Genomic DNA, 27,091 nt, shown 5'->3' on the forward strand with positions numbered 1-27,091 from the left:
CTTTTTGATTCTCAAGTGAATCTAAAAACATCTGTTGTTAACCCGGTCTGTAATAATAATACTTCGAAAAATATTTTGAACAATCACGTAAGTTGTGAGAGTGTTCATGTTGGCACTTCTCTTGATGATGTGAATCAAAATGATGTTTCTACTTCTTATAGTGATTGTGAAACTATTTTTGATGAGATTGTTTATAACATAAATGTGAAAGAAAAGGTGTATGTGAATACAAACATACCTAGCTATTCATCAAGTGATCGTAAAGTAGAAGGAGATAAAATTAAAGAAAACTGTTTTGAAAAAGAAATGGCTAGTACTTCAAGTAAATACGTTCCACCTCATAGAAACAATTCTTATCAATCAACTAATCAATTTTTATCAACCTCAACTCTATAATTAGTATGATAATAGTTACTATGGTTGCTATCCACAAGATTATATCAACTCATTCTATTCAAATGTTTTTGATGATCAAGGTTATAGATCAGATAACATGCTTGTTTCTTTCCAAGCATCACCTTATTCACCACCACCAATGTATCATAGTTCTGACGAGTTCTAAAGGGATAACAGAAAAAGACTTTGTTATGTGTGTGGTAACCCATCTCACCTTGCAAGACATTGCAAAAACTGGCATAAATTGCCAAAAGAAACGAACAGTCAGTTTAATCTATTCCGTTCTAGCTCAAGATCAAGAAATGATCGATCTGATAGTTCTGCCAGTGAAATAGATGTGAAATCCAGAAATAAAAAGAACAGTAAAGCTCCTTTCTGGATAACCAAAAAAGGGAGAGCAAAAAGGAATTCTAAGACTGAGAAGTCAAATCAGAAAAGGAATCCAAAGATTGGGAAATCTGAGGATTTTGTTTTGAAACCAAGAAGAAGACAGTCTAGAAAATCTTCCAAAACCAGGAAACCTACACGTGCATGAATTCCCAAAGACTGTTCTTCTGATTCCGACACGTCCTAAAACTTCATAATTGATGACACGACGATAGAAGATGATAATTTTGTGGTAAACCTTCTCTAGACAACTAAGTCTCAGGAACACATGTCTAATTAGTTCGCTAATGTGTGTAGAGTCAGTCAAGAAGGCCTGTCAACAGTATCCGGCACCTAGACAGTGGTTGTACCCCAACACAGGACAAGAGACGAGTCCTTGCTGTTTGACGTTAAACTGTTTATTGGTGGACACGTTTCTTTCGCCGGAGACGTGGGTGGTAGTATCACAAAGCGTGGAATAGTCGAATGGGATCCTGACGTTTGATTAAGTTAATTTGGTGGAGCAAATGAACCACAATCTGCTAAGCGTCTCACATATATGTGATCGACAATACTCCACATTATTCACTGAGAATGAATGCTTGATTCTCAACCAGGTTTCAAAGTTCCGGAAGAATGGATATTGATGCGTACTCCGAGGCATAATGACATTTATATATTGGTTATGAATAGTTCTTACTCACGTAGGAACGCTTCATGTTTAATATCAAAGGCCTCGGAGAACGACTCATCTCTATGGCATAAACGTCTTGGCCATGTAAATTTCAAAAACTTAAACAAATTGGTCAATGGTGAGCATGTGAGGGGATTGCTCGTTAAATCATTCTCTTGCATTGAAAAATGAATTTCGTGCAATAAATGCAAGAAACACAAGCTCCCTCATAGGCCCAAAATGATTAACTCCATAGATTTCATTCTTCTGCTGTTACATATGGATTTGTTTGGTCTTATCCATCCATTGACAATCGGCCTAAAAGCCCATTGTCTTGTGATTACTAATGACTTTTCTCGTATCAGCTGGACATTCCTTTTATGGCACAAGGATGAAACCGCCCAATTTCTGATCAAGTTCATTACTTTGGTGGAGAGGCAGACGAACATGAAGGTAAAATGATTAAGAAGCGATAACGGAACCGAGTTTTGCAACCAAACTGTGAATGACTTCTACAGTTTAAATGGACTAGACCGCCACTTCAGTGCACCTTACACTCAACAAAAAATGGTGTAGCTGAACGTCGAAACTGGACTTTAGTTGAATCTGCTAGAACAATGCTGTCAAACTCCAAGCTTCCTCTGTTCTTCTAGGGTGAAGCAATTAATGCTGATTGTTTCATTTAGAACCGTGTGATAATCAATAAGCGCTTGAAGAAGACTACGTTGAGGTCTAATACAAGACAAATCCATAAGTCAACTACTTCAAAACATTTGGATATCCCTGCACCCTGCTTCATACCGGTGCTCAGCCTGATCCAAAATTTTCTAAAAAAGCAGATGAGTGTTACTTTGTTGGTTATGTTTCTAACAAAACCGCTTATCATGTCTACAATAAGAAGACCAAGCTGATCGTGGAATCATTTAATGTAGACTGGCAAGAGCTCAATACTACTGATGCTCGCACAGGTCCAGATTGGTTGTTTGATTATGATTACGTGTTCAAACTGTTTCATGGCATGTATACTCCACCACATGCAAATACTCAAGTCCCATCTTCTGTAACTGATTCTCTGTTGTTGCAATCCATTATCAACAGTTTGTCTGAAGTGAGACTACCTGCTGAGCCTTCCAACAGAATAGTACCACCAGTTGTAGCGCCACCCGATCCCGTGCAAGAAAATAATCAAGTTATTGACAATCCTGCTCCTCAAGCTGTTGATTCAACTGAACTGGTTGAAGTTGAAGATGTATCTGACACTGACTCAGATGACTCCTTTCAGTCTGCAGGCAATGTGGAACAACACCAAGCTGATCATGTGGCAGATGCTTAAGTGGCTCCACGTGTGGTAGATACTGTCGCCACACCTCCCTCTCAAGAAGAAGAAACACAAGCTGCTGCTGCCATTGATGATCATGCTGCTGGTGACTCTGGCAATACTGCATCAACTTCCATCAATGCAATTGATGTTCCTTTTGGTGAACATCTTTGGGAAGAACAGATTGCACAAGAGAGTAGAGTTGATCAACCTGACTCTATTCAATCAATTGCTGATGTTCTAGAGAATGCTTCTCACATCTTCCATCTCATAGAGACCCTGTCTGTTAATCTTCAAGCAGAGCCAGACACCATTGTTGATGACATTCATCTGTTGCCGATCCATCAGAATCATCCCACAGAGAACATCATTGGTTCTCCATATTGTGGCATCCAAACCAGAAGTAAATCTGGTACCATTAACATATGTATATTTGTATGTTTTATTTCACAGGTTGAGCCGAAGGACTACAGAATGGCCTTAAAGGAAAATTCGTGCGTTGAAGCTATGTAAGATGAGTTGTTGCAGTTAAAGAAGCTTCATGTTCGGAGGATGGTCAAGATGCCAGCGAACAAGAGACCAATTGGGACAAGATGGGTTTTCAGAACCAAGAAATATGATAAGGGGTTATTACAAGAAACAAAGCAAGACTGGTTGTGCAAGGTTTCTCTCATCGTGAAGGCCTTGATTATGATGAAACTTATGCACCTGTGGCTAGGCTTGAGGCAATTCGTCTATTCTTAGCCTATGCCTCGTATATGAATTTCAAAGTCTATCAAATGGATGTGAAGACTGCTTTCTTGTATGGGAAAATGAAGGAATAAATCTACGTGAAGCACCCACCAAGTTTTGCGGGTCATGATCGCCCAAACCAAGTTTACCGTCTGGATAAAGCTCTTTAAGGCCTTCACCAGTCACCCTATGCTTGGTATACTACCTTAGCTGAACATTTGTTAAAGAATTGTTATAGACGAGTAGTTATCGATCAAACGCTCTTTATCAAGAAGGTGAAGGGTGATCAGATCTTGGTCCAAGTGTATGTTGATGATATTATCTTTGGATATACATCTAAAAAACTGTGTAGAGAATTTGCCAAGGTCATGCAAAGCCGGTTTGAGATGAGCTCGTTAGGAGAGATGGCTTTCTTTTTGGGTCTTCAAGTTGAACAAAAGGAGGACGGCATTTTAATTCATCAAGAAAAGTATGTTCGATACATCGTCCAGAAGTTTGGGTTCAAGGACTCCTCTTCTTTTCTCACTTCAATTGCTACCAGACCGTTTCAAGCCCATTACCAGTCAAATCGAAGCTTGAGACGAGGAGCACATAATGGCAAATAGCTTATGATGGTTTGGCCTTGTCCGAAGCCCAAAAACGCCTTCTAAATAAAGTTATGGGCCTTTTTATGTATTTTCAGCACTTTTTATATTTTTGTTTCTGGGTTTGTGTTTGGCCCATGACCTTTTTTAGGCCCATTTCGTATTAGAAACTTTAGTCATATGCTGTGTTGGGCCCAGTTTATGTGGTTTGAGCTTAGTTTGTATGTAGTTTAGCTTTATTTGGGCTTGGGTTTTGGGTTTGTATGTGAGCCGAGAACATCTATGTGTTCTCGGTGGGGTTTTGTTAGTTTGGGCCGGCTAGGTGGGTGGTGTCCCTATATATAGACGCTTTCATGTATAGGTTGTGGTTGTTCATTCCTAGTAACTGTCATTAACTATTGTAAGTGCTTAAGCACCCGACGTATTTATCAATATACGTGTGTTTTGAAGCAACTCCGTGTTATTTTATTTTGTCAATTCGTGTTCTTGAATCACCGAGTATAGGTATTCCACACTTATACTTGTTGTATTGATATCATAATTGTAGTGATTCAGATTCTGGACTTACAATTGGTATCAGAGCCTTGGACCTTTTCAGGCTCGTTATTGTGATATCAACGATTCGAGAATAGCATCTATGGTGGTTATAATATTTTTCTGGTGAAATAATGACCGGAGAAGAGGAGGAAACTTATTTTGTGAACAGATTGAATTTGGTTTGGAAACAAATCAGAATCCCATTTTCTCGTTAGTTTGTTACAAGTTAGTTGAAGAATTTTCTGGTTTTCGGCCACTGTTAGCTTTCGACAATCAATAGTTTTCGGCCACTGACCATTAGTTCTCGGCTCTGGAGTTCTCTGTCTAATCAGTTCTCGGCAACTCAGTGTTCTCGGTCAAAGAAGTGGTCAAATACTTGAGTTTTCGGTCAATGTTTGGTCAACACCAGAGTTCTCGGTTAAAGCTCATTAACAACTTGAGTTTTCGGTTAAGTTTGGTCATCACCAGTGTTCTCGGTCAAACCGTTTCAACGCATTCTCGGCCCAGTTTGTTGCCTTGGGCCTGTTAGTCTTGGACTTGGACCAACCTACTGGACTTAATTTTTAATTGTACGTAAGTACAACATTCAATCAGTTTTTAAAATGACCCAGTTAACTAATGGTAGCAATTTCACAAACTCGTCACTTCATCAAGAACTCGATTCCATCATGGGTACTGCTACTCGTATACCTCGCTTGTTGTCCCATGAGGGGTTTAATGAATGGAAATTTCGTTTTGAACACTATGCCAAGATGAAAGATTCAAAAGTTTGGAAAAGTATTGTAAGGGGTCCTCAAAGGATCACCTATCAAAAGTATGGTTCTGATGAGGTTCTTGTGAAACCGGTTGTTCAATATGATGATGATGACTTTGCTAAAGTTGAAGAAGATGAGAGAGCTCTTTCCACTCTAACCATGGCACTCTCGCTTGAGATTGCCCTTCAGTTTAGAGAACTTCAGTCTGCTAAAGAGTTGTGGGCTGCACTAATAGAGGTTTATGAGGGAAATGAAGACATGAAGAGAAGCCGTCAAGATCTGCTGAGACAAAAGTTTAACATGTTTAATCATGTTTGGGAGAGACATTGGAATCTCAACTTCAAAGATTCATATCTCTTGTGACTGAAATGAGAACTGCAGGAATTTATCTACAAACCTAGGAAATAAACAATAAGTTGGTCAATTCTCTGCCGAAAAGTTGGGACATGCACGTTGCGGTTATCAAAAAGACAAAGGATCTCAATAAAATGGGCATGACTGAAATGATAGCCACTATTAAAGCCTGTGATATGGATGATAAACAACGGGCAATAAATCATGCTAGTTCTTATAGTGCTGCTGGATACAATATTGCTTCCAACAGTGCTCTTATGTCTCAAGATAGCTTCTCATTATTCAAGCCTACTCAACAACCACCTCAAGGAAACTTTCAAATGTTCTCATCCACCTTAGGTCAATCATCATCATCATCAAATTCTCCTAAACCAACCCCAGCATTTTTCACCAAGTCTGGCCAGTCCTCAAATGACTCTGGTAAAACTATTCCTAGTCAAGACTTCAGCCAGATTCCCACCATACCTAAAGAAACTCAAGAGAATATTTCTTTAATGGCGGGATTTATGAATTGTTAGCATGCTTTTCTGGCCGGAGATTTGGTTCAACCGGTGGTTACTACTGAACTAGATCAAATTCATCCCGATGATGTTGAAGAAATGGACATCTCGTGGCAAATTTCCATGCAGTGTTCCGTGCAAAGAAGTTTACTAAGAGGACGGGTAGAAATAACTGGAACATGCCAAATAATCAAAAGGTGGGCTTTAACAAAGAGACTCTCAGGTGCTACAACTGTCACGAGCCGGGTCATTTTTCTCGTGAATGCACTAATCCAGCTAAGGATGGGAATACGGAAAGGGCTTTGGTTCCAGTTGGGAATGCTCGGGGTGAAGCTGTAGTTAGTTCGGGTAATGGTGAAAGAGTTATGGTTGCTCAAACGTTCTCGTGGGAAGGTTAGATGGCTGCGCTTAACATTGGAAATCAAACTGCAAATTTCGCAACAGTTGAAGACTCGAAGAGGGAAACACTGCTGAGGAGAATGTCAAGGAGCTCCAGTTTGCATACATGGCGTTCACTTCTCCGGATTCATCTGAGGTACGTTTTCAACCATGTTCTTTAAATTTTGGTGAGAAGATAGAAATATATAAGCTTCATAACGATAGTCTAAGTAGAGATATGGAAAGAATAAAATCAGAAAATTTTAGACTTAAAAAGAATGAAAAGGGTTTTCTAGACAAAATAGAAGCTCAGAACAAGGATATTAAAAAACTTAAGTCTGATCTTAGTATAAAAGGCTGTCACTATCTAGATGCCAGACAAGAAATTGCTGAGTTAACTGCTCAACTGGAAGCTTCCAAGTTAGAAATCTTAATCTAACTAATAAGTTTGAAATGGCTGAACTTGATTTTAGAAAATTCGATGTTTCCAGTAATGTAGTTAACTCAATGATTGAGAATCAACTGTGGTGGAAAGAAAATGAAGGTGAGGGAATAGGATACAGTCAAGTTCCCCCACCTTACAATAATAATTATGTTCCTACTCCTGTCACCAAGGAACAGGAGGAAAAGATAAAGGATATGAAGTATGGTAAACAAGATAAAGGTAGTGAGACCAGCTCTGCGAGTGCCGGTCCGTCCACCTCAAATATGAACGATTCTAATGTATCTACTTCATGTGTAGAAAAAGCAATTGTGAAGGAGTGGACTGATGAGGATGACGACCCTAGCTTTGATTTTGATAATAATTTTGTTTGAAGCAACTCCCGACGTATTTATCAATATACGTGTGTTTTGAAGCAACTCCGTGTTATTTTATTTTGTCAATTCGTGTTCTTGAATCACCGAGTATAGGTATTCCGCACTTATACTTGTTGTATTGATATCATAATTGTAGTGATCCAGATTTGGGACTTACATGCTGGTTATGTAATTTGGAGAGACAGACTTTAATTTTAATAATAATCATTTTTCTCTTCACTTTCCCTGACCTTTGGGTGGGATTTGGGGGTTTTGGAAGTTCATCACGGGTATTCTTTGAATCAACGTGATTCGATCTTCATTATCGTATTATCGCTGCATCAGGTACCTAAAGGGAAAGCATTGCTTAGGTATTTGGCATCCCAAAGACTCCCTTATGGTACTGCATGGTTACACTGATAACGATTATGGGGGATGCAATCTTGATCGAAAGTCAACATCAAGAGGATGTCAGTTCCTGGGTGATAGGTTGATCTCTTGGCAATGCAAGAAACAAGTCACCATGTCCACCTTCACTGCTGAAACAGAATACATTGCTGCATATGCTTGCTGCTCACAAGTGATATGGATCCCACATCAGCTGTTGGATTACGGTTTGAATTTCTTTAACACCCCCATTAAGTGTGATAATGAGGCAGCGGTTTGTATTGTCAAAAACACGGTCCGAAACTCAAAGACAAAACACATTGGCATCCGAATGCATTTTATTCGTGATTGTTATGACCGGAAACTTGTCACAATTGAACAAGTCCACACTGATTACAACTTTGTAGACTTGTTTACAAAAGTCTTTAATCGTGCCCGATTTTTGTATCTTGTCGAGTCATTGGGCATTATCTCTTTGTTCAAAATTAGGTATTCTATTTTTGTAATTTTATTTTATTTAATTTTTGTTCTATTTTATTTTTATTTTTATTTTATTTTACTTTACTTTATTTTATTTTAATATTATTTTATTTTAATATTTTAAATTTTTTTTACTTATTTCATTTAATTTTATTTTTATCTTTTTTGTATAGAAAATTGTAGATATTCTTTTAATATGTCACAATTTTAACGGGAGAAAATGAGCTAAGTTTAACTCACCAAAAAGATTTTCATTTTCTTTAAGAAAAAAAAACTAGTCATTTGACTTACCAAAAATATTTTATATTTTAAGAAATCAACAACATTTAAAAGATACTCTCTGGTTTAGAGGGAGCTCCTGCTTAAAGGGAGTCAGATAATTAAAAAAATTATAAAATTTTGAGAAATTGATCCGACTTTTGGAAAATGATAAGAAAGTATCCCTAATGACCCTAGCACAAGAAAATGAGTAGATCAAAAGCCAATAATATCATTTATTGATGTGTAGATAGGCTTGATAAATGAGTAAATGTCATAGTGATATAAACCTAAATACCTGCCTATGCTAGTAGTTACACTCTTATGAAGCAGTTGCCGACTCCAAAATTAGTCATATCGATGAAAGAAAAAATGTTATTAGTCAGTCATACACGAGCCCGTTAGTGATTGATCACAATATAAAAAATTCTTGCTTTAAAATAATATTATTAAAAATCAAAATGTTAAAGAAGAAAAACTGCAAAGTGCTAAAAAAGTATTTAAAATCAACAACAAAAATGTTGATAATTATTAAACAAAAAGGGGCATATTAGAACCACGTAACATGGGGCAAACAAGTAAGTCCTAAACACTTTATATGAAGGCTTGTAAGTCCGAATGACATGTAAGTCCATGGTTCAACCTTTAAAATTGTTTGAAAGAAAATTTGCAAAAAGTTTAAATAAGCTCAAAATATTTTGATCAATCATTAACGGGTCGGAGTCAATTCGGGGTAATACTGATGAACACAAACTATGCCCAAGGTATGATGGAGTTTGCAACATGTTGGATTAACAAGGGACCACACAAGTATTGTGCCTAATTAATACCTTAATGTATCACATTGACATCAAAATACTTGTTAAGTTTAAAGTGGACAAATATATCTACAATCGACTTTGGGTTCTTGGCATAATAATATCCAAATAGAAGTGTGATCTAGGACGCTATAGATAACGTGATTCCATGTCGAGATCTTTCTCACCATAACATGTATTTCTCAAGATATGTAAATTAATTAACTTTATTAATGTAATTAATATAATATTAATTTCATCTTTACTTCAAGTTTTATTTCATTTCTATTTTTTTTTATTTTTTCTTTTATTTTTATTTTCATCTTAAAACATATCTTAACTTGTATTATGTTTTAATTTAATTTTATTTTTTTTCTTTCTATTAAGTGTCTTGTAAAAAGGTTTAGGTTTTATAACAAGGTTCTCTATGCAATGTTTATTACATGTTGACCCGACAAAATATATCTTGTATATATTTAAAGTGTTTGGATTCGGTGGGTAAATATTTTGCGGGTTTAAATTTGTAAACATTTTCAGAGTTCTGGGTTGAGAGTGTAAAATCGCTTATAACTCGAGATCTTTTGACCCAGTCGTGAGATAGGCTGACCCTATAAATAGGTCAACCCAAAATATCTTTCTTTTAATTCACTCCAAACCTTATCCAAAACTCTTTCTCTCTCTTACTTTTTCTCCGAAACATCCACCGCCCTAGATCTACCCAGATCTTCAATCAAACACAAACATCTGCTCTCTTAATCACTCTTAAATCATCAAATTAACATGGATCCTATCCCCGTGGTATAATATTCTTTTCTTGATTCATGTTATTGTTACTGGGACTGTTCATACCAAATTGGGTGTTCAAACGTTGTTCTTTGTAATATTTGTTGTTATAATCTTGTTATCGATATATTTTTGGGTGTGTGTGTTGATTTAATTGAGTTTCTATCATGATTTGTATAGTTATTGCATTTTTTAGGGTTTTCGGACTATTTGGGGTCAATAAACCCAGAAAAAAGGGGTTTGAATGTGGGTTATGATTGCCCAGATCTTCATACTTGATGGGCATGAACCCAAAAATGTGTTAAGGATTGTTGTATGGATATTTGGATGTTTAAGTATTGCATTCGAATGGAATGAACACTGTAATCGAATGGTTGTTCGATTCAAATGGACTGAGAAATCGAATGGGATTCGATTAGAGAATTGTTGGTAATGTTTGGATCAAAGGAAACGTAATCGAATTTCCATTCGATTAGACATGTTGTGTTGAGAAAATAATCAAGGACTAAGTGATCGAATGATGACTCAACTAGAACACAAAGAAAATTGTAAACGAATGGATATTCGATTAGATAATCACTCTAAAAAAAATTGGCCCAAGCAAAAAGTAATCGAATCCACATTCGATTAGAAAAGACAGTCTCAGAAAAACTCTTAAGGACTATCTAATCGAATGTCTATTCTATTAAAAAAGAAAAACTCTGAAAGTTGCTAAGTCATGAGTAATCGAATCTACATTCAATTAAAGAATCATATATCTATAAGACAAAGACACTCTAATCGAATAAGAGTTGAATGAAATATCTAATCTAATAGAATGACCATTCGATTCGATTAGATTACAAATCTCATTCGATTAGATCATTCAGGACTCGTAAAACTTAAACAGATTTAAAAATTGAATCTAATCTAATCTAATCTATAAATCAACCTAATCGAATGCTCATTCAATTAGATTAAGTTACAAATAGATTAGATCATATTCAACTTTCGATTAGTTTATATTTGTTAATTTTCTTAAAGGTTAATTTTCTTCACATACAACTTGATTCGATTCGATTACTTATGCCTTGGAAAATATTTTGCATTCATTTGATTCGAATACTCCACACTTAGACAATTTCTATGATTCAAGTCCAAATCTTGTATAAATTTTGTAAAGTTTTTATTTGTTTCTTTTGTATATAGTTTTTAACTTTACACTCAATTATCAATCCTAATGTTCCTTTTGTATATCATAGGGTCATAACAAATCTTGTCCTTTGGAAATCCCAAAGAAGAGAAAATACAAAGTGTTTATAACTATGATCAAAGGCTTATGGGATTGTCCATTATCCTATGCTATCACTTATGATCCTGAAGTTCATAGTTCATGGGTTGAACAGTTTTGGACCAAGGCAAAGACAAAGAAGGATGGTTCTATGATCACCTCCAAGATTGATGGACTGGAGGTAGTGGTGAATGAGGAGGTTATTTGAAAAGCCTTGCAGATTAAAGACAATGTTGTTGATCCTTTCACTACATTCTCCAAAGAAGAAATAGTTGAGTACTTGGAGGTAGGGCTATCACTTTTACCCGAAACCAGAAACCCAACCCGAAAAAACCTGTACCTAAACCCGAACTAACCCGACTAGAAGAACCCGACCCTGAGAAAAGACTAACCCAAACCCTGGTTCTTGGGTTTGATTTATAAGATTTGGATCGACCCGAAAAAACCCGAATAAACTTTTAGTTTTGAAATTAAATATATTTTTATGTATAATAGGCTAAGTCTTGGCTACTAAAGTTATCAGAATCTGGCTCTAATCGACTGTTGGCATTCTAACTATTATTAATCGATTTGATATTATTAATTTATGTTTTCCATTTATTACTAATAGTAACTGTAATCGAATAACCAAATCACGCCCGATTGAATACGATTATGGTTCGAGTTGTTTTATCAAGTTAGGTTAGTTTATTATTTTGAATTGTTTTATCAAGTTAGGTTAGTTTATTATTTGATTATTTGTGTTATAAGAAAAGAAGAATATGATGTTTTAACATTAGCATTGTAGGTTTTAAATTTTTTTTTGGTTATGTGTGATTATTTTTCTAGGATACTCGAAACCCGAATAACCAAACCCGAAAAAACCCGAACCCAAAAAAACCCGAACCCGAAAAACCCGTGAGAGATTTGGGTTGGGTTTCGGGTCAAGATTTAAAACTTTGAAACCCGAAGAACCCGACCCGTAAAACCTGAAAGCCGAAAAACGAACCCGAAGATCACCCATACTTGTAGGGGATCGGGTATGATGTGAAGTGGTGTATGTGTGACAAGAATCATCTGCCCGTCTATTGGAAGATTCCGTTTCATGTTGTTGCCAACTGCCTGTCATCTCAAAAGGGTGATTTTGATAAACTCAATGCTGATTGGGTCGGGGTGATGATGTGTCTTACACACAACAGGAAATACAATTACTCAAGACTGTTCTTCAAGTACATGCAAATGAATGTGCTTGCCATGAATAGATGTATGATGTATCCGAGATTTGTTCAATTGATCTTGGATTATCTACTTCCTGACACCCCCAAGCCTGTTTATATGGATGAATTTGATGACGAAGGAAATGTTGTTGAATCAGATGAGCCATATCATGTGAAGAAGGTTGGAAAACCTGCCTTGAAGGCTATTCTTGAGCGAACAGGTAGAAGCTCATACAAGTATAAGGGTAAGGAGCTTGGAGTTAAATTAGGTCAGTTTCTTGAAACGGAGACTGATAGTGATGATACTAAGGTAGAGGAAGAAGGTGACGATAGTGGTGATGACCATGATGATCATGGTCAGGATGAAGGAGGTGATGAAGAAGAGGAACAAGATGAGCCTGTTGATGAACCGGCTGCTAAGACTGAGGCAGAGCCAGAATTTGATGTTGTTGTGGAACACATGTCGAAAAAGAAGCATGACAAGGGTAGAAGGAAAGCTAGTGAATCCACTAAGAAGTCCGCTTCTGCTACTGAGGAGGAAGAAGAAGACGAGCCAGAGCGTCCACTAAAATGCTTAAAGAAGGCCAAAGACTCCAAGAAGTCTTCATCTTCCAAAGTGCCTACCATTAAGGTATGTATTCCTTCGACTATTGCTATGATTACTGAACCAATAGCCACACAGACCACCACACCACAAACCACTAGCATACCCGACCCACACATAGGATCCCCCACAACCCTAGCCAAAACCATAAAAGCCCTTAAAGCCAAGCCAAGCAAATTTAACCTAGCCCAAACTTTAACCTCACCGAAAACCAAACTAAAATCTCCACCTAAGTATCAAACATAACCCAAAACTAGGATTATCTTGAAAACCAAACCCAAACCCAAAACAAAAACACCATCTCTTAGAGACGAACCAATCACACCTCCCGAAACCTCACCAAACCGACTATATGACCTATACCATCACTATTTGAAAATATTCCCTTAACCACCAAGCCCAAACCACATAACCACCTAGGACCACACTTCCCGTCACCTCACCAACTTACCGATTTGCTTCACTGATTAGAGGAACAACATTTTGGTCCTCTACATTCACATCATCCATACAATCTCAAACCACCACATCAACCATAGGAACCACAACCGAGCCAACCAGCCTACATCATCCATACAATCTCAAACCACCACATCAACCATAGGAACCACAACCGAGCCAACCAGCCTATCGTTAGCCTTAACCCCACCATTCCCAATCTTATCCCTAACCCTACCTATACCAACCACACCACACTCAACCATATCAACCACACCTCCCTCAACCCAAAAGAGCCCTATCATAGCTGTCACTCCCATATAAAGTGGTAAGTCGAAGAAGTCACCAGTGTTCCGAGATCCTATCCTCGATAGGATTAAGGCATTGGAGGAGGCAAATGCGAACCGTGCTAAGCATGAGCTTATGTTGATCAAATTCATCAAGGATCAACAAGCTATCAATCAAAAAGTAACAAAGCAATGTGGCGCTCTGGATAGTCGTGTGGCTACTCTTCAAGAGCAACGAGACCTGGACCAAGCCCTAATTGTGAGTCAGCAGGAATGGATACAAAATATGCAAAGAAGAATTGACAATCAACAAGTGTTGACAAATCAAAACTTCTTGAGAAATGCTGAGATTCATGATGAGATTGAACATCTTTAGTCACGTGTATCTGGTTTAGAGTTTGATCTCCCTTCTGCTTCAAACTTTGCTAACAACTTCATAGGAGAATTGAACTCTACTCTTGTTAGAGTTTAGATAGATTTTGAGCGACTAACTTCGTGTGTTAGTCTGTTGGAGAGTGGATCTAGTTTCTCAAGGGATTTGGATAGATTGATGGGGGAAAGTGTAAAGCTTCTTGGTTTGGTAGAACAGCTTGAAGAAGAGTTGCAGGAGCAACGCGAAACTCAAGGCCGTGTGAATGAGTCTTTGGTCAACCGATACCTTGCAGCTATGGAGGTGATACGGTTGACAGATGAAGATGTAGAGAGTTTGAGAATGCATCTCATGGAGACCTTTCGAGGGTTTCTACGTGTTAATAAGCCAAGGACTGAGCAGAGAAACAGACGACAAACCGCTATTGCAAATTTGGTCACTGAATCCGAAAGAGTCAGAGCTAAAGGAAACTTCTATGATTTCCTATAAATGGGAGAGACAAGAAAGGATGCTGGTGAAGGAGTTTCAGGTGTGAAGTCGAGTGCTGATGAGTCTCCACCAGTTGTTGGAACAACTGTGAGCACTGAGCCAGTGGTTACTACTGCCGCCATAACTGAGTAGGTCAGTTCCACTAGCTCACCACTTGTTTCTCCTACTAAATTTGAACAAGTTAGTGCTGTGTTTACAACTGCTTTATTCGCATATGTTTCACAACAAGAAGTAGCTCAAGGTGATGGTGGAGGTGATGGAAATGGTGATGATGAAAATGAGTCTGATGATGAAGATATGATGGTGACGACGATGATAATGAGGAAGATGATGATGAGAAGAAAGATGATGATGATGATTACCACGAGTATGACAGTTTCGATGAAGCTCGTGGTAATGATGGTGATAATGGTGATGATAGTGGTGATGGTGATGCCACTGGAAATAAGGCGGGATATGAAGATCTGCCACATGATGATGAAAAGACTCGTGAGACCGATGTTGCAGTCGAGGCTGAAATCACCTTTTTATATAACGTTTATTTTGTTGCAGGTACCGACTCACATGTTCAAGAAGCCGTGAAAGAAAATAAAGCTAATAATGATGATGGAATAAGCTACTCACCCAATACAGATACTCCGGAAAGGGTGACTGTTGAAAATGTTGATCAAGAACCCGTTGCTGCACCATCTTCCAAGCCTGCTCAAAGAAAGTCAAAAAAGTGCGTCAAGCATTACTGCGTGAGCCTCATGGCAAGTCTGAGATGGAGGTTAAAGCCTTACTACGATGATTCTCCAATTCTTTTTGTGTTTTGGCATAACGATAAAAGATGGGCTATTAGACGTGCTAATGGAGATCTAACATATCTCTCCTATAGGGATATGCACACATTGTCCGTTCTTGACATGAACTATTTTAGAATAACAGTTGGTGGTGGAGAAGAAGAGGACACCATGGAAGGTTGGTTCAAACGCTTTCTAAAGCATGGATGGAGGAAAGGCTACTCTGATTTCTCTCTAAATCCGGGTAGATCATTCAAGTCTAAAGAGATCAATCCGGTGACAAACAAGCCGGTTAAAGGATGGAGGTACAAGATGCCTGAAGACCATGTAGAGCCTATCATGCATGGGATGCCGTTTGATGACAACTTTCTCTACGACTTCATTTCTTGGGAGTTCGATAATGACACGGGAGAGGTGATAATTCATTGCAAGAGTATGCATCACCTGATGAGCATGAACTATCGGGTTTTGGAAAGGAAGATCTGCTTAAGCTACATGGATCTCCTTTGTGCACTGTTGAGGACGTGCGCAAGGACAATACCGACGCCATCGTGGGAAAGTTCAACAAGTTTTTCCGTTTGCTTGTTGAAAAACAACCGTTTGATGAACACGAGGTGTTTGAGTATGAGTCCGAGTCCGACTGAAGACCGAAGCTAACAAGACAAATACCAAAGACTAGAGGGAGATTGTAAGGCCCATTTTTAAAAAGTCTTTCGTATTTGTATTTGACGTTTCTTTTATGTATTTGTTAGCTAGTTGGACTTGTTCTTTTGTATGTTTGGGCCCAAGGCCATTTGTATTTGAGCCCATTGGGCCGTATATAATGAATAGAAGGTGTATGAGATTACACATTATATATAGAGTGTGTAACTCATACACACAATAACTTTTTGCAAAAAGCATTATCTTCACAACTCGCAAACTCTCTCTTCTATTTCTTATTCTCGGCAATAATTATACATCAAACAAGATCCGAGATCTCGGCTCTCACTAGTGATTTCCGCTAGCTAGTGTAGAGGTTGATCCAAGATAACTAGTAATAGTTGTTGTGTTGTTAGATCCGGTCAAGGGACCTACATTCAGTTATACTATGATAGAAACAATATAGTTTACAAGAAAAACAATTAGTTTGGTTAATCGAATGACTCTTTCGGAAAAAAAAAACCTTGTTAAAAGTCCATCAACTAACATCACCGATATATATATGGTTGGTATCATTTAAGAACTCTTAGAAACTCTTAACAATCAAACAACTTTTTAATTTTATTTATATATTAATATTATTTAAGATTAGTTTTATCATATTTTAATTAAAAAATTTTGATTACATATATTAATCACAAGTTTACATATATGTAAAAAAATTTTACTAACAAATTTTACATATGTGTAAAACAAAACACAGATATGTATAAGAACTAATTTTCAAAATTGCAATCGTAGATATAGATATAAAAAATGATAAAACTACTCTCAAAGAACATTTACATATAAAAATTTTTAGGGTTCTTTCAAGTTCTTAAATAATTTAACAGTTCTGTAATGATATTCATCATATATATATATATATATATAGAAGGGATATTTTGAGAACCATAATGAGTTATAAGAAATTAAAGAAATCAATATGAACTACACATTTAATTAAATAAGTATGAAATATATGGCTAAGAATAAATCTGATAAAATTAATTAGGAGAGAGAATAAATATTGATATGTTGGTATTTAAGAACTATTGTAAAATAATAATAATAATAATAATAATAATAACAACTTAACAATCAAACAACTTTTTAATTTTATTTATATATTAATATTATTTAAGATTAGTTTTATCATATTTTAATTAAAAATTTTTGATTACATATATTAATCACAAGTTTACATATATGTAAAAAAATTTTACTAACAAATTTTACATATGTGTAAAACAAAACACAGATATGTATAAGAACTAATTTTCAAAATTGCAATCGTAGATATAGATATAAAAAATGATAAAACTACTCTCAAAGAACATTTTACATACAAAAATTTTTAAGGTTCTTTCAAGTTCTTAAATAATTTAACAGTTCTGTAATGATATTCATCATATATATATAAGGGATATTTTGAGAACCATAATGAGTTTTAAGAAATTAAAGAACTCAATATGAACTACACATTTAATTAAATAAGTATGAAATATATGGCTAAGAATAAATCTGATAAAATTAATCAGGAGAGAGAATAAGTATTGATATGTTGGTATGCAAGAACTATTGCAAAATAATAATAATAATAATAATAATAATTAATAATAATAATATTTATAATAATAATAAATATTATTATTATTATTATTATTATTATTATTTTACAATAGTTCTTAAATACCAACATATCAATGCTTATTATTATGCTTGTAAAAATTCAATCTTTCTTTTGCACACACACGTCACTTGCCTTTGATATTGTTGTAGCGATTCATATTTAGCCTTTAATTTCATATACTCCTGGTAGTTGTTTTGCTACACAATCGAACATAAATAAACCCATTATAAGACAACTCTAATTAATTATATAATCCATATAATATAAAAAGATCATGGAATTAAACCTCAGCATCATTGGTTAATCCATTAACTTCCATTGAAGTATATGCGCAATTCTGATATCTTTCAAGCATCTTGAGCATGCTGCAGAGATATATAATAAAAATTAGTTTAAAACGAAAAAAAAAATGTTTAATAACAACATTAAAACTTCATAAATCATAACAAAGATCATGAACAAAACAATGTAAGTAACCAATGAGTTTTGGATAGTGGTTATAAAGCATGTTCATAACACTAGTTTGAAAAGAAAGTACAAAACTAATCTGTTGTTGATATCAGTCTCTCTTTAAAAAGACAATGATTATTCATACACCCTTTTTGATTATTCACACACCCTCTTAACACACACCATATCTATACATACAACCTAAAAGGACACATCCCTTTAAAAAATGTGCTGACAACTAGGGTTCCAAAATGTGATGACAATTTGGTTCAGTCTATGAATTCGACCAAGACTTTTCAGTTTCAATTTCAGTTTGATGTGGCTTTAACCTAACATACAAAACAAGACTTATAACCTAAAGAAAATCATAAAGAAAAAGTATTTCATATATATATATATATATATATATATATATATATTCAAAATTAGTTCAAAGGAAAATGATAACTATAACCAAAATTAAACATACCCACCTCAAGTTTCTTGTTTTGTTTTACATACTTTCTTTCTTCAACTTTTTTTTTTAGATTCATAAAGACAAGATCTACTTAATTCCCATATCACTAACCATAATTACAAGAATATTTACATGAGCAAAAATCAGATCTTTTAGCTCATCATAATAAGTTAAAACAGACACACGAATTATATATCTATATGTCAAGAAACACACAACCCATCTCACATCTAACAAAACACATAGCAAAAATGGGTACTCTGAGGTGCTGCAGAACTCATAAAGCTTTCCAAGATTGGAGAAGATGATAAGTGCCACCTCAGCATCACAAAGAACAGAGAGTTCATATGCTTTCTTTAATAACCCATTTCTTCTTTTTGCAAAAGTCACTTGCCTGTTTATCTTATTTTCAATCCTTTTTAGCTCAACTCTCCCTCTTCCCATAATTCTTCAAAACAGAAATCAAATCTTTAAATAAACAAAGATGGGTTTCACATGAATCTTGGAAGCTTTCCTTTTTAGAGTTTTGATGATTATATTGGGTTCATAATTCATACCCAGATATGGAATTGAGGATTGGTGTTGTTTAATCTTCAACGCTTAATGGGTTTTAACCTACTTAAAGAACATAAGCAAGCATTATTTCAAAGAAAGCATGCCCACTCGGGCCTACACGCGTGCAACTGAAGGTTATGTTTGTATACAGCATAGTGTATATGATACGAGAAAATTCTCAAAATGGACCAAATCCAGAGAGAAAAAATATAACTGATCTAAAGTTTAAAATCATTCCACAAAAGATAATAATAGGAGACACATTTGGATTCTTGTCGAAGATTTTCAAGATCCAATAATATTATGTCACATGTATGAGTTAAACAAAGTTCACATGAATACCGTCGGGCCCTACAAAGTTGATATGAAAACCATCTAGATCATAATAGTCTAGGGAGATAGGTTTTAATATAATATTATTATAGTTAAGTTTGCTGATATTTAGTTTTATTTATAACCTTTAAAATATGTTTTATAAAATTTCGAATATACGTTGAGACAAACTTATGTTTATTTACTTGCTGATATAAATTTTCTCAAAACCGACTCGGGTCAAATCCATGTCAAAACGTTCAATATAACATGACCCGACTCGGGTTTGAATTAAATTTATATCGGCACGTGGATAAAAATAAATTCGTCTCAATGGTATATTCGAAATATTATAAAACTTTATATTTTAAAAGTGATAAAAAAATTAAATATGAGAAAAATTAATTATAATAAATAAAAATTAAGAAAAAACAAAATTTCAAACTTCTCGGATTAAAAAAAATAGAGATTTCAAAAAGACGGATTTTTTCAAAAGTCTTCGGATTCAATCTGAAAGTTGTTTCTCGGATTTAAAAAAAAAGAGATTTCAAAAGGACGGATTTTTTCAAAAGTCTTCGGATTCGATCTGAAAGTTGTTCGAGCAGACAAATTTGGTTCAAAAGTTGTCAGAAGACGGATTTGGTTCAAAAATCGTTGGCCAAGATGTATTTGGTTCAAAAGTCGTCTTCGCTGACAGTTTTAAAAGGACAATTATGAAATCTATAAGGCTATGCGTAGTGGAAGGGATACAAATTGGGCCGAATTGCGACATGTGACGCCTAGTCAGCAAATGATAGGTTTTGTTTATGGGGTGTAATTGTGTTGTAGCCCCTTCTTTGCCACGTCATCTTTTTTTAATATTTTCTTTTTATAAATAAACTAGACAAATAAAAACCCATTAAACTAAATAATTAAATAAAAATACATTAAAATTAAAAAAGAAATACAATAAAAATTACATAACTAAAAAAAACTAATATCCATAATATTCGTGCATTTTTTCACGACGTCGTCGATGCACTAATGCGGTCTCTTCGTGAAACCCGTCCGTTTTTAGGGATTCGTAGTGGTTCTTCATTTGTCGCATTCCCACGTCTGGTTCGAATTGTTTCTATGATTCATTTTTGTATGTTTTTTTGAAGAATTTGGTTAATGGTTTGTATGAAATGGATATCAGGTTAGATAACAAGAGGTATATGTATATATATATTGTTTTAATTAATTTTGTTTTTCTATAAAAAAAATTTATGACCGTTCCAACGATTATTTTAATATAATTATAATAATAGAAGGCGAGTAATATTCCTTGCCCCCCCCCCCTTCTCGACCCAAAAATCGTCTTGAAGGGCGATGTTCACGCCCCATTTCTCTCCTATTCTTCGTCCATTGCACCTGGCCTAAGAAGAAGGGTTATTTTGAAAATCTTTCTCTTTAAAGAAACTATTATTACAACTTTTCGATACAAATAAAGGTGAGCGCATGTGGGTGTTTTATGGAGTCAAATGTGAACTATTAGTCTTTAGAAACAAAAGACATCATATATGTCACCATCCTTAAATAGTTATCACACCTCGTTTCATGACAGGTTACTATCGGAGGGTTAGTTGTATTTTCTATGTTTTGTACTTTCCGTACGATTTTGTTGGTATCTTTTCAAATACCATATGGTATATTTTATCCAAAAGATTTTAACAATGTTTATACTAAATGATTTGAAATAGAAATTAAAACGTAGATAGGAACATCGTTCATAAAATATAATAAAACTAAATAATTTTATTAATATAATACATATTGTAATACATAAACAAGGAAAGAAAATTACAAGATAGAAACTAAAATACAAATAAATTAGAAAGAAATAACAAAACGAGAAACAAAGTTACTGAGGCACGTGAAAAACACGCTTCCCTTAAAACAGATTTTCGGGCCATCCAAGTGAACCCGTCTGTTTCTTATGGTACAACAGCCTAAGCAGATTGTACTGTCGGAATTAGCCTAGCACCTGAACTATACCTGAAGCAAGAGCGCATATGATCGAAAAGTTGGGAAATACTTTTGGTTGTGTGTGAGATTGCATGCACAATTTTACTCTCTACCAAAAAATGATCCAAGACCTATGGTAGTATACATACATAACCCATGTCTCACCCAAAAACCTTAAGTTAACACTCCATTAACTATAAGAGTTAAGTTGAATTTGAATGAACACTTATGAGACTTGAACAATTCAATTAACTCTATTACCTTATCGATTTCTCATTCATATATAGTTACAACTAGCCTTTTTCCCTGGCGCGATGCGCCGGGCAGGTCGGTTTCGTTTACGTTCATTATGGTACCGTCTAAACAATATTGGTGAAATCTAAGCGTTAAAACCCAAAAGTAAACCCGTCAAATTTACATATAGAAAATTAAATATTCAAAATGACGTTTATTCAGTCGGTAAAACCAATGGCGTTGGTAAAACCCGAGTGTTGTGGCGACGAGTTGACGCGAATTCGGTCGGTTTCGATTACTTTCTTTACGGTACCCAAACTAAAAAAATGTTGGTAAAACCCGAGCATTGCGACTGTGAATCGACGCGAATAACCGTTTGATTATCATATTTAAAACAAAAAAAAATTATAACTTACATGGCCCTATCACATTCAAAATGACGTTTATTCAGTCGGTAAAACCAATGGCGTTGGTAAAACCCGAGTGCTGTGGCGGCGAGTTGACGCGAATTCGGTCGGTTTCGATTACTTTCTTTACGGTACCCAGACTAAAAAAATGTTGGTAAAACCCGAGCGTTGCGACTGTGAATCTACGCGAATAACCGTTTGATTATCATATTTAAAACAAAAAAATATTATAACTTACATGGACCTATCAATCATTACCAGATGAACGAATCGTAATTCTACGTCGCCAAAGTTCTCTTTTATACTATATAATAATTAGTAATAATAATTATATTACAATAATTATTATACTAAAATTTCTAATAATGCCCACATGAAAGGAGATCAATCCGAACGCCCAAGTGTCAAATATAGTTACAACGGTTGAGTGTTGCAGGAGAAGTAGGTGTTCTCTTTGAACCCTCCTTTGTGAAATATACTTTGGCTCCTAGCGGTTAGTAGACGCGGTTTCCTTGAACCAACCCTTTTGACGTAGACGTTATTACATTTCACACACACTCTTCCTGGTTTGGCTAACCCCTCATTGTCGTGTCCGCTACGGTCATGGAATACTAGCCTGGTTATGTGAGAGCTCTAAGTTTGCGTGCCCCAAAAATTCATTTGAAGCGACCTCACTTCTCTCTCACATAGGTGATTTTTCCTACAAATCATCAAAAGCATCTTAACCTCCTTTTATATCACTAATTTATTATCGAAATGGACTAGGAAGTATACAACTTCCCTTAAATGTTGAGGTACCCCCCCCCCCACATTGACATTAGTTTATACAGTTAGGTTGTCCTATTAAATCTAGATCATCGGATGTCCACTCTTCTAGGATAGGTTTTCCTTCGTAGAAACTTACTCCATGCGCTTTAGTCCCATTCCTCTCGAAGACTTACATACGACCTCTCTGCTTAAGCATTTTGTAAGCGGATCTGTAATGTTATCCCTTGACTTCACATAGTCAATGGTGATAACTCCCGTTGAGAGAAGTTGTCGTATTGTATTGTGTATACGGCGTATGTGTCTAGATTTGCCATTATACATTGCACTTTGAGCTCTTCCAAACGCCGACTGGCAGTCACAATGTATACAAATAGCCGTAGCTTGTTTTGGTCATACTGGAATATATTCCAAAAATTGGAGTATTCATTCCGCCTCTTCACCAGCGTTTTCTAATGCAATGAACTCAAATATTCCATCGTAGATCTAGCATAAGCGTTTGCTTGGATGATTTCCAATATATAGCAGCTCCTCCCAGGGTAAAAACATAACCACTTATGGATTTGGAATCTTTCTTCAGATATCAGTTAGCATCATTGTATCCTTCTACAACAGCTGGGCCTTGGCCATAATGCAGTCCATAACTCCTTGTGTATTTCAAATATCTTAATAATCTTGTCATACTCTTCCAATGTTCAGAGCTAGGATTACCAGTATATCTACCTAGTCTGCTTACATCATATGCTATGTCCGGCCGGGTACAAGACATAAGACACATAAGACTGCCAATTATCCTTGAATACTCCAACTGAGCAACACCCTCACCTCTATTCTTTGAAAAATGTTGGCTAGTATCAATCGAAGTATGAGCTATACTCGTATCTCCCGCATTGAATTTTTCAAGGATTTTATCTACATAATGAGATTGACTTAACACAAGACCGTTTTGGATTCTAGTGATCTTAACTCCAAGAATCACCTCGGCTAAACCCATGTCTTTCATGTCAAATATTTACTTCAACATATCTTTAGTATATTTGATCATGTTAGCCTTTGTAGAAAATTCCACTTAAGTTCCCTTTAGTGCCACCCTATTGTCCTCCTCAATTCGAAAATGGACAACTAAGTCCTCAACAATCATCTATTTTCGTTTATGTTTAAGATAATTCTTAAAGTCTACGCAACTTGGAGGAAATTTTTCAATTATGGCAGTCACTTGGAATGCCTCATTAAAAGCCATTCCTTCAGATATCATATCGCTAATTAAAATTTGCAAATCTTGAACTTGACTCATCAAAGTTTTAGAATCAAGCATCTTAAAGTCCAAGAACCGGGCCATCGCATATTTCTTTGTACCCGCATCTTCAGTTTTGTACTTACGTTCCAAAGTGTCCCATAATTCTTTGGCACTTGGTATTTTCCAATACACATTGTACAATTCATCAACAAGGCCATTCAACACATAGTTGCGACAAAGATACTCGGAGTGCTTCCAAGCATCAAGAGCACTAACGGCTTGAACATTCGCACCCTCCTCTAGTTGAGAGGGAGACTCGGTCGAATACCTCACAAGGTTCAAAGTGATTTGGTAAAACATCATCTTCGTTTGCTAACTTTTGAAATTCACACCTGAAAATTTTCTTATGTTTTTCAGCATGGTTAGCAACAGTTTGGGTGGCGTTGGTACCAACTAATGGTCCTGGTCCCATGTTAGAAGAAGTTGATCCAATAAAAGTGGATCCCATAGACATAGTAGTGGAGGATGCAACAGTACTCGCCATTTCCAAAACAAGTTACAAAACGATTAGGTTTATTAATGAAACATAGGTTTACTAAAAACCATAAACAAATTTCTTTCCAAAGTTTGCACCAAACCAGATGCAATATAAATATAAAAGGGTTAGCAATAATAATATAAGTTAGTTGGATTTTATAGCTGCTTTAGAAACTTAGAGAACAACATATCACGAGGCATTTAAAAAGATAATAATAACTAAATAAAATCTAACAGTTAATGACAACGTTTTGCAAAAAAAGCTAAAAAGGAAAACCAAATAACAAACTTTAAAAGTTGCAAGAAGGACGGAATGCAAGAAAATTCGATTTCTTTCTTTCTTTCCTTTTTTTTTAACAATGAACGATTGGGTTAACGAAAATCGGTTTTAATCTTGTAGGAACACCATTCATTAATAAAACTGAAAACTTTTATTAATACGTTTCTCTTAAAACAGATTTTCAGGCCACCCAAGTGAACCTGTCTGTTTCCCAAGGTACAACAGCCTAAGCAGATTGTACTGCTGGGATTAGCCTAGCACCTTAACTATGTCTCAAACAAGAGCGCATAAGATCGAAAAGTCAGGAAATACTTTTGGTTGTATGTGAGATTACATGAACAATTTTTCTCTCTACCAAAAAATGATCTAAGACCTATGGTCGTATATATACATGAGCCATGTCTCACCCAAAAGCCTTGAGTTAACACCCCATTAACTATAAGAGTTAAGTTGAATTTAAATGCAACACTTATGAGACTTGAATAACTCAACTAACTCTTTGCACCTTATCGATTTCCCATTCAAATATAGTTACAATTAGTAATAATAATTATGATACCAAAATTATTATACTAAAATTTCCAACAGAATATACTCATTATCCTACCAGCTCTAAGAAAAAAAAAAAAAAGACTAGTGCACAAAGAGTAACCACTATAAAGGAAACTATACAGAATTAAACCGATAATTTTCTCCCATTCAAGTCACAATTGCCTTATTTCACTGACTCGCCCAACGAAATGTCATGGCCTTAATGTCGTTATCACTTTAGCTCTAAAAAAAAGGTTTTATATTAAAGATCATGTCATACCTTGTTAGCCAAATCCTTCATCATGTATCGCTTGAATCGCTTCACATTCCAACTTGTTCTTCTTAAGCTTATATTTACAGTAGCTCAAACATGGATGTAGCATAAGGATACCCATCAATTTTACCCGTGCATGTATTATATAACCCACGCCTACTTGACTGCTTAACATGTTATCAAGTTGTTGAACGTTTAGACGCCTTAACAACAGTAAAAGGGCTAAGTATTAGAACTAAGTTACATACCTAACTTACAATATCATTCGCATTTGCAGGCTATTTCTGTTTCCGGATGGTATTCGTTCCCAGTCGACTAGCCGCAAACATTAATCCATTCGCAAAGGATTAGCATTCACATACTATCCCCGTTCACGAAGGACTAGTGTTCGCAAACTAGCTTGGCTCGCAAATGGATGCGAACTAGGCATGCTTTGCGAACTACCCATCCTTGTTAGCTAAGTCTTATTTGCGAATGGGAACACCTTTGCTAGCTAGATTTTGCAAATGCCAACCTAGTTGGTTCCTTTTTGCGAAAGAAACTAGATTTTGCTTTTTGAATCAAGTTTTCAACTTTATAGATCTAAAGTGCTAGATTTATTACTATGAACTTTCTAGGCCAAACTATTAACGTCAAGTATTGCTTTAATTTTGGCCAAGAATATACCTTTAAGCCTTGCAAGATCCGGTTCAAACTTTGATTATGAAACCGGTTGATACTTTGATGAAGCCTTGATCTTTTTATGAGATCTAAACGATGGTAATGATCACACAATGCGAAATTAACTCGATGATCCTTGTTTTGTCCGACTGAGACAAAAAGTGCTTTTGGTGAAGGATTCAAGGGCGTTAGGGTTTATGGGGGGTTTTAGGAGGTTGTTCATATTAGTGGTCTCCCCTAAGACCCTTAAGCACTTTCTTAGGCCCACTTATCCTTTCTTAGGCCGCTTGTTAACTATCACTACAAACAAAGAGCCATTCAGTGACACACACATTAGTGACATTTGCCACTAATATAGGTTTTGATACTATAAAAAAGTTTGTCTAATGCAACCTTTATTTTACAAGAAGAGTTGTATTAGATCTAATGTAACCTTTTTGTTACATAATGCAAATGTTTGTTTTTCAAATGCAATAATCTCAAGTTGTTACTCTTAGGATAAGAGTTGCATTAGGTTAGAATAACGTTACATTACGTCTAATGCAACTGTTTTTGTAAAA

The 27,091-nt window shown here is 35.6% G+C and overlaps 1 protein-coding gene across 1 annotated transcript in view; it reads right to left on the bottom strand.

Annotated features, from left to right (window-relative positions):
• The window catches only part of LOC143570468 (agamous-like MADS-box protein MADS2), a 44,885-nt gene extending 25,564 nt beyond the window's left edge, over nucleotides 1–19,321 (bottom strand). Inside the window, exons 1-3 of the mRNA XM_077056113.1 lie at nucleotides 19,013–19,321; nucleotides 18,133–18,211; nucleotides 17,979–18,043 (exon numbers count right to left, since the gene is read on the bottom strand). Coding sequence (XP_076912228.1) covers nucleotides 17,979–18,043; nucleotides 18,133–18,211; nucleotides 19,013–19,197 — 329 coding nt within the window. The 5' untranslated portion in view covers nucleotides 19,198–19,321. The remainder of the gene's footprint in view (nucleotides 1–17,978; nucleotides 18,044–18,132; nucleotides 18,212–19,012) is intronic.
• Nucleotides 19,322–27,091: the final 7,770 nt, after the last annotated feature.

The sequence above is a fragment of the Bidens hawaiensis genome, unplaced genomic scaffold (assembly GCF_021521415.1).
Source record: "Bidens hawaiensis isolate Kalapana, Puna unplaced genomic scaffold, B.hawaiensis_p1.1 tig00024989_1, whole genome shotgun sequence".
Classification (NCBI taxonomy): Eukaryota; Viridiplantae; Streptophyta; class Magnoliopsida; order Asterales; family Asteraceae; genus Bidens; species Bidens hawaiensis.